We start from the raw sequence: 6,078 nt of genomic DNA, 5'->3' as shown, positions 1-6,078 counted from the left end.
GAGCAAAAACGGCTTCTCTAACCAATTCCTCTTTGAGTGACCATTTTCTTTTGAAACCAGTGCAAGAACTCTACTACAGCACTGGATAGCAGACTGAAATGCTCCTTTGAGAATAGGCCAAAGGGTATTCAGGAGGTTTAATCAGGTGGGACCTAAATTGAGATCTCCTCATTCCAGCTAGCAGGTATCTTGAACTGCACTTTGCTCCTATGGAAAACTTGACTTTAGCACACACTAGGCCCAAAGAAATGGATTTAAATGCCCACAAGCAACACTGATCCTCAAGCTACACTGATCCTTAAGTTACACATGCAACACTGATCATTAAATGTCTGCAGAAAATGTGAACGAATCTAACCTATTAGCTTTGGAGATGCAGGAAGCTGCTTTTAAAGTCAATGTATTTTTGTTTAGTCCACCTACTTTGTGTGCTTTCCAAAAAATAGGCCTCCCAAAGGAGACATTCCATGTCAGTGTGGTTGTAGAGATTTGAAGTAACAATCCAAGCTCTGAGAAGTTAAAATATTCCTTTATTTACAGACTTTAATAAAAACCATTGATTCTAAGATCAACACTAGTCACTTAGTAAGAGCGCACCAAGGCAAGGCATGAACCATTAACAACGCATGAGTCCAGGCAGTATCAGTGCAAATTCAGAACACAGACATATATACACACGGTGATATTTTGACACCAGAAGCTTAAAAGCAAAAAGTGCAACAACACCAGTTCACAATGGTCCAATACCAATTGTTCAGAAAGTCAGTAGCTTGGAGTAGGGCAGCGTATCAGTTTGAAACAGCTACACAAGCGATTTACTTGCAACTGAGAGTTGGGGACATAAGTCAGTCTCTGTGACCTTCCCATTTATATTTGTCTCATAAATTCTACAAGTTGATAACACTCGCAGCACAGGGCAGCAGATCTGAAATATCTGTGTAAGTCCAAATCAGTTTCTCCCTGACATCACCACGAACAGATGGTTGGGAACTAGAACTGTCACCAGCAGAAAGCTTAGGAATCTCACTGTGTTTGCACATGGCCAGATAAAAGTAGCCCAAATGCATAAAACAAGCCATGCTGCTACTGAAATCTCTCCTCTATAAGCCCTGTTTCTGCACTATTCCATTTAGCATCTGGTCCCCCAAAAGTACTTTCCTAACTGAGGAAACATAACTTGCTAACAGGTTTCTCTTCTGGAAAACAGAAACATGCACACACACGCACACACACAACCCACTTACGGTTAAAGATGGATTAGGCAAACCTTACAGCTGAACGCAGGCTCTAAAGGATAGGATTCCAGAGCCAAGGAAGATCTTAGCACACCACAATGGACACTGGCTACCTTTGTAAGCTTTCAGAGTGTGGATGTTTACAGGTCAGGAATCACCAGAGAATCAAAGCCCAGGCAAGAGAGGTCAGCAGAAGAACTGGATTCCACACCCCAGTGTACTTGAGAAGAAATCTTTCACAGGTTGTACCAAGGAACCTTCCTGCTTTAGCCTAGAACTGGGAGAGCATGAATGAGAATGGGGACAAGCTGGCATGAAGAACCTTACATAAAGACCTTGCTCCACAGGTGACAAAGGTTAGGTTGACCGTACTGGCGCCATGACTGTGCTGCAGACAGGTGAGTGGACAGAGCAGAAGAACCTGTAGTAAGTCACATACTCATTTAATATTCTCTGACTTTTGGCTATGCAGTTTTTCTTTAGTGTTTCTTGGCTGAGGTAAAAGGTAATGGGACAGAGCTGATTAAATCAGCCACTGAAAACAGAACCAAGTTACAGACAAAACTCATATCTTTTGCGAAGTCACCACTGCAGGGTCGCAAAAATATTTCCAAACCATCTGCAAAGCTGACAGTCTATGGTGCTGAGAATATTTCACCACTCATTATGCTAAAGACCATCATCCCCACGGAAGAAAACAGTATTATGCAAAATGTTTCTTAAACAGAGAGCAAGGGAAACTAGAAGAAAAGAAAACCATTTAGTAGGGTAACATTTGTTTTCAAAAATGGACTTGAGGTAGTTGGGGTTTTCCCATGCAAGAGTAACCAATATTTCTGCAGCAAAATGAAAAAGGTTGGGTCCTATGATTTCTAAGTCTTCCTAGAAGGAGAACTTGACAGAAGGGGATTCAGCCCATAGTAAACTAACATGTTATACTCAGATGCACATTTACACTTTGGCACGTGAAAAGTAAGAACACAAGCCATCACATTTTCAAACATTAAAATACATACTGTTGAATTGTAGTGCAATTGTAACATAGTTTCAAGACACTTTGGGAGAACTGGTCTTCTCTAACCCACTTCCTTAGGAAGACTCCTTATTGGCACGCCAGATTTTTACCAAGTTCATGGGAAAGGGTGTGAAGTCTGACCAGATCAGCGTGTATGGAAAAGCAACCACTGCTACAGAGAAGCAAAGCTAACTTCAGTCCCTCGCACTAATTAGAATCTTCTTCCATGGACTTGCTTCTTCCATCCCTGTTCTTCTTGGTGCTACCATAAACTGCTACCAGCATCTTCCCACAGCTTTGGTATTTGCAAAGTAATCCTTTCCCGCATATTAGGAGAAAACACTGTTGTTTTAATCTTAGGGTTAATTTTCTCTATCCTTCTTGAAGCTTAGCAAACCAGTAAGCTCTGTAGATTCCTTGTCAGCTTCAAAAAACACAAAAAACAGCCACCGAGACCAAAGGCTGCAGGTAGCATTGAGGTCAACTGCTAGCAAGAGGCAGATTCCTTTGCATACCTGCCAAGTTGCTGCTAACCAATTAAGGAATGTTTCAAGTATACCAATAAACTGTACTCCTTGTTCTGCCCAGTAACCACCTAGCTGCACTGAGACTTTTGCCAGCCCAGAGGGATCTATGGCTGCCTGGCACACGGGCAATCCAGAGTTGTTGTTGTTTTAAACTGAGGTATCGAGTGTCATGCTTCCCAAAGCCTGTAGGCTCAAATATCTAAAAGGTTGCTGGTTTTTAGAGAGGTGTTCCTAGCATTCTTCGACAACCGTCCCAATCAAAGAATACAATTTTTTCTTAATTAACCGAAACCCAGGACTCAGGATCAGGGTGCGTTTGCCACCACCTGTAAAGCAAGTTCTAGGGAAAAAATATTTGAAACTAGGCCAAGAATTGCTGTCCTGCTTGAACACTAGCGTCAGTTCAAAAGTAGGAACAACAGTAGGGTCATAGACAATCTTATCCAGCTTTTTACATATGTTTCCAGTTTCTAAGTTGACATGGATAACACAGCCTCGAATGCCACAGGGCTCAGTGGAAGAGAGACGCAAGATGTCCTGTGCTATCCTCCGGGTGAGTTTCTCAGGGACTAGGACCTTGGAACAGTGAAGTTTGGTCTGCTTTGATTTTGACAGGCAACTCTCCAAAATTCTAACTATACTCTGACACGTCCGTTCCTCAAACACCATCTCATTAAAGTTGGGTTCTGGCACAACATAATCCCAGTAGTCAAAGTCTGCAAAGAAAGTGGAGAAGAAAACAATTCTCAGGGCCAAGCAGCCAAGCATTACGATGGTGTAGCATCAAATAACCAAGTTAGCAAACTCACAGTTCAGCAATCTATTCAGAGTTTCTCATTACATTAATGCAAACTTACAGCTAGGTATATTGTATCGGTTGCCAGAAAGCAGCCTACGGTCTTTGAATTCATATATACAAGATACAGCCCATTAAATTGTTTTTCCTTTCATATCAACTGCCTACAGGAGAGATTTTAATGAAACAGAGGAGAGCTTTTTTGGACCTCTAGAAGCATTAGGACTTTGCAAAAACAGGAACAGAAGACGTCAGCAGAATAATCCAAAGACAGCAGAGACTCCTAAGAGGCAGGTGACCCTAGCATGTGTCTCAAGACCAACATTTGGCAGGTTGTCAAAAAACAGTGCCAACTTGCTCACTTACACCCTCACACACATGTTTAGTTCACTAAGTTCAGGAACTCTGATATACATTAAGAACTGAATCCCTTCATAATGTTTTACATGCTCAGAAAAATTAGGACCACCACCAATCAACACTGTAACATGCTATTCTCTCTAGTTCTTCAGAGGCCTGATTACTGTTAATATTACTTTTCTCAATTACAAGTCAACCTTAGCAACACTGAAGATCCAAGTCAATATCCCGTTACCATCTTTATTAACAATTAAGCTTATAGCTTCAAATGACTATGTAAACTCTTGGGGATAAACTTTGGCCAGTAAGTGAGAGCTGTCAGTAAGGCCTACATTTTTGTAGGTTATTTTGATTCTTGTATGTTAACTATAGCAGGGAAAGAAGACAATATAAAATATCTTCCTTCCAAAAAGAATGGGTAATTTATGTTCATTAAATGACTAATTGAGATTTCTTTCAAAAACTCAAAGGTTTCATAAGCAGGAAGCAAACTAATCAAGTCAATTAAAATGCAGATATCACCCACAGAGTCTCTAATTGGATGACAATTTAGTTAAACAGAGACACAACTTTTATAAGTTCTCTTTTAAGCAAAGGGAACTAAACATTCAGCTTAGAAATGCCCCCTTCTCATAACCTTGCTTTCCCCTCACCTTACCATCAGTACAAACATAAGGATATCTTTATGGGAATAAGCTCCCCTGAACAGACCTTAGCAGGATTCTGAGTAGACTTACTTAGGATGGCACCATTAAGCACTCACCAGTTAAGGCTGCATGTTGAAAGCTTTGCTGTATCAGCTCAGAGATACAGACAGAGTTTTTATTGTTTAAAGTGCTAGTGGCAACCATCCTGACAAACAGGGATCTCAGCCCAGCCAGCCTGCACACTTTTCCTGGTTTACTGTAAAAGAGAAAACACCATTCATTGGCAGGCTATTCTAAGTAAACAGAAGGAAAACACACCATCTAAATGTCAGAATAGTAAAAGGGCCAGGGTACAAAGAAGAAACAGCAAAGCTACAGCACAGTATAGGAAGCTTCAAGGGATTAACTAAAACCCTCAGGGGAATGATTGTCAGGGAAAACACAGACAGTGTCTTCCTCTAGAAAGCAGCAACAGTACGACTCCTGGTTAAGTAACTGCAAGTATGATTCTACTGTAAAAATGTCAGCTTAAACCCAAATGTAGCTTGCAAAGGGATGAAGCGCAAAAAAAGCAACTTCGTTGACTTCCCAACGCCTCATCTTACCTGTTCAAGTTTCCAAGCTACAGGCAGGAACTTGGAGCTGTTTTGTTTCTAGAAACACACCTTCAACTTTATTAAGCAACCACCCTCGGAAGAAACAACCCCCTTTCTCTCCCCCTCCCGGGACCACCTCCTTCCCACAAAACCCCCACTCGCGGTTTGGCTGCAGCGTCAGCTGCTTTATATCCACCCCGTCCCCTTCTCGCCCCTCCTCCAGCAGCAGGCTCGCGCCGTGAAGGATCGCCTCCCCTTCCCATTGGCTGTTTGGTGAAGGTGGGTTTTGGAGAGGGGCGCAAACATTCCGACCCGGGTCAGTTTTCCTGGAAGCAGCCGGCTTACTCAACCCTTGCGAGCCGTGGCTTCCCTCCCCAAGCGGGGCGGCTGTTAGCCGGGAGCAATGCAATACAGAGAAGTGTTGTTGTTATTCGAAGGGCAAGGGGGGAGCTTTGGAAAGAGCCCAAAACGAAAAGGAAGATTCTGCACAACATGTTTATAACGCGTGGCAGTCCTTATAAATGAACTCGTTATCAATGGACAACGGATTCATTTGTAACGATTGCCACTCGTTATTAATGAATTCGTGAAGAAAGGAGCGGGTTCCCTCTCCCCCTCTTCTTCTTCTGCAGAATTCTTTGTTGGGTGAGTTTCGAGTAAACATGGGGAAAGAGCTTAGAAATAGGTTTGGCAGCCTCCAAATGCAACCTGCAGATCTCCAAGTATTATAACTCACCTGGTGTAGTGGTTAAGAGCTGCAGACACTGGTCTGGAGGTTTGATTCCCCACTCCCACACCTGAAGGATAACATGGAGGAGAGATGGATGTTGGAAGCTGCTTTGGGTCACCATTGGAGAGAAAGGCAAGGTATAAATAAAGGAAGTAAAGAAATAAAGCTACAC

General features: G+C 42.4%; 1 protein-coding gene across 1 annotated transcript; it reads right to left on the bottom strand.

The window, feature by feature from the left end:
* Positions 1 to 510: 510 nt before the first annotated feature.
* On the bottom strand, positions 511 to 5,288 carry DDIT4L (DNA damage inducible transcript 4 like). Its single transcript, XM_048510224.1, has 3 exons — positions 5,186 to 5,288; positions 4,697 to 4,836; positions 511 to 3,493 (listed from the first exon to the last, which is right to left on the bottom strand). Exons 2-3 carry the CDS (start codon positions 4,782 to 4,784, stop codon positions 3,009 to 3,011), a joined length of 573 nt encoding a protein of 190 aa, XP_048366181.1. The 5' UTR covers positions 4,785 to 4,836; positions 5,186 to 5,288; the 3' UTR covers positions 511 to 3,008.
* Between the last annotated feature and the right edge of the window lie 790 nt (positions 5,289 to 6,078).

The sequence above is a fragment of the Sphaerodactylus townsendi genome, linkage group LG10 (assembly GCF_021028975.2).
Source record: "Sphaerodactylus townsendi isolate TG3544 linkage group LG10, MPM_Stown_v2.3, whole genome shotgun sequence".
Taxonomy (NCBI): Eukaryota; Metazoa; Chordata; class Lepidosauria; order Squamata; family Sphaerodactylidae; genus Sphaerodactylus; species Sphaerodactylus townsendi.
The sequence above is the reverse complement of the archived record's forward strand: the minus strand, read 5'-3'. Positions and strand labels throughout refer to the sequence as shown.

Coding starts and splice junctions, on each gene's coding strand:
- DDIT4L (XM_048510224.1), bottom strand. CDS start 4,784: ATGGTTGCCACTAGCACTTTAAACAATAAAAACTCTGTCTGTATCTCT. Junction 3,494..4,696: donor TCAACATGCAGCCTTAACTG/GTGAGTGCTTAA, acceptor CTTTCTTTGCAG/ACTTTGACTACTGGGATTAT.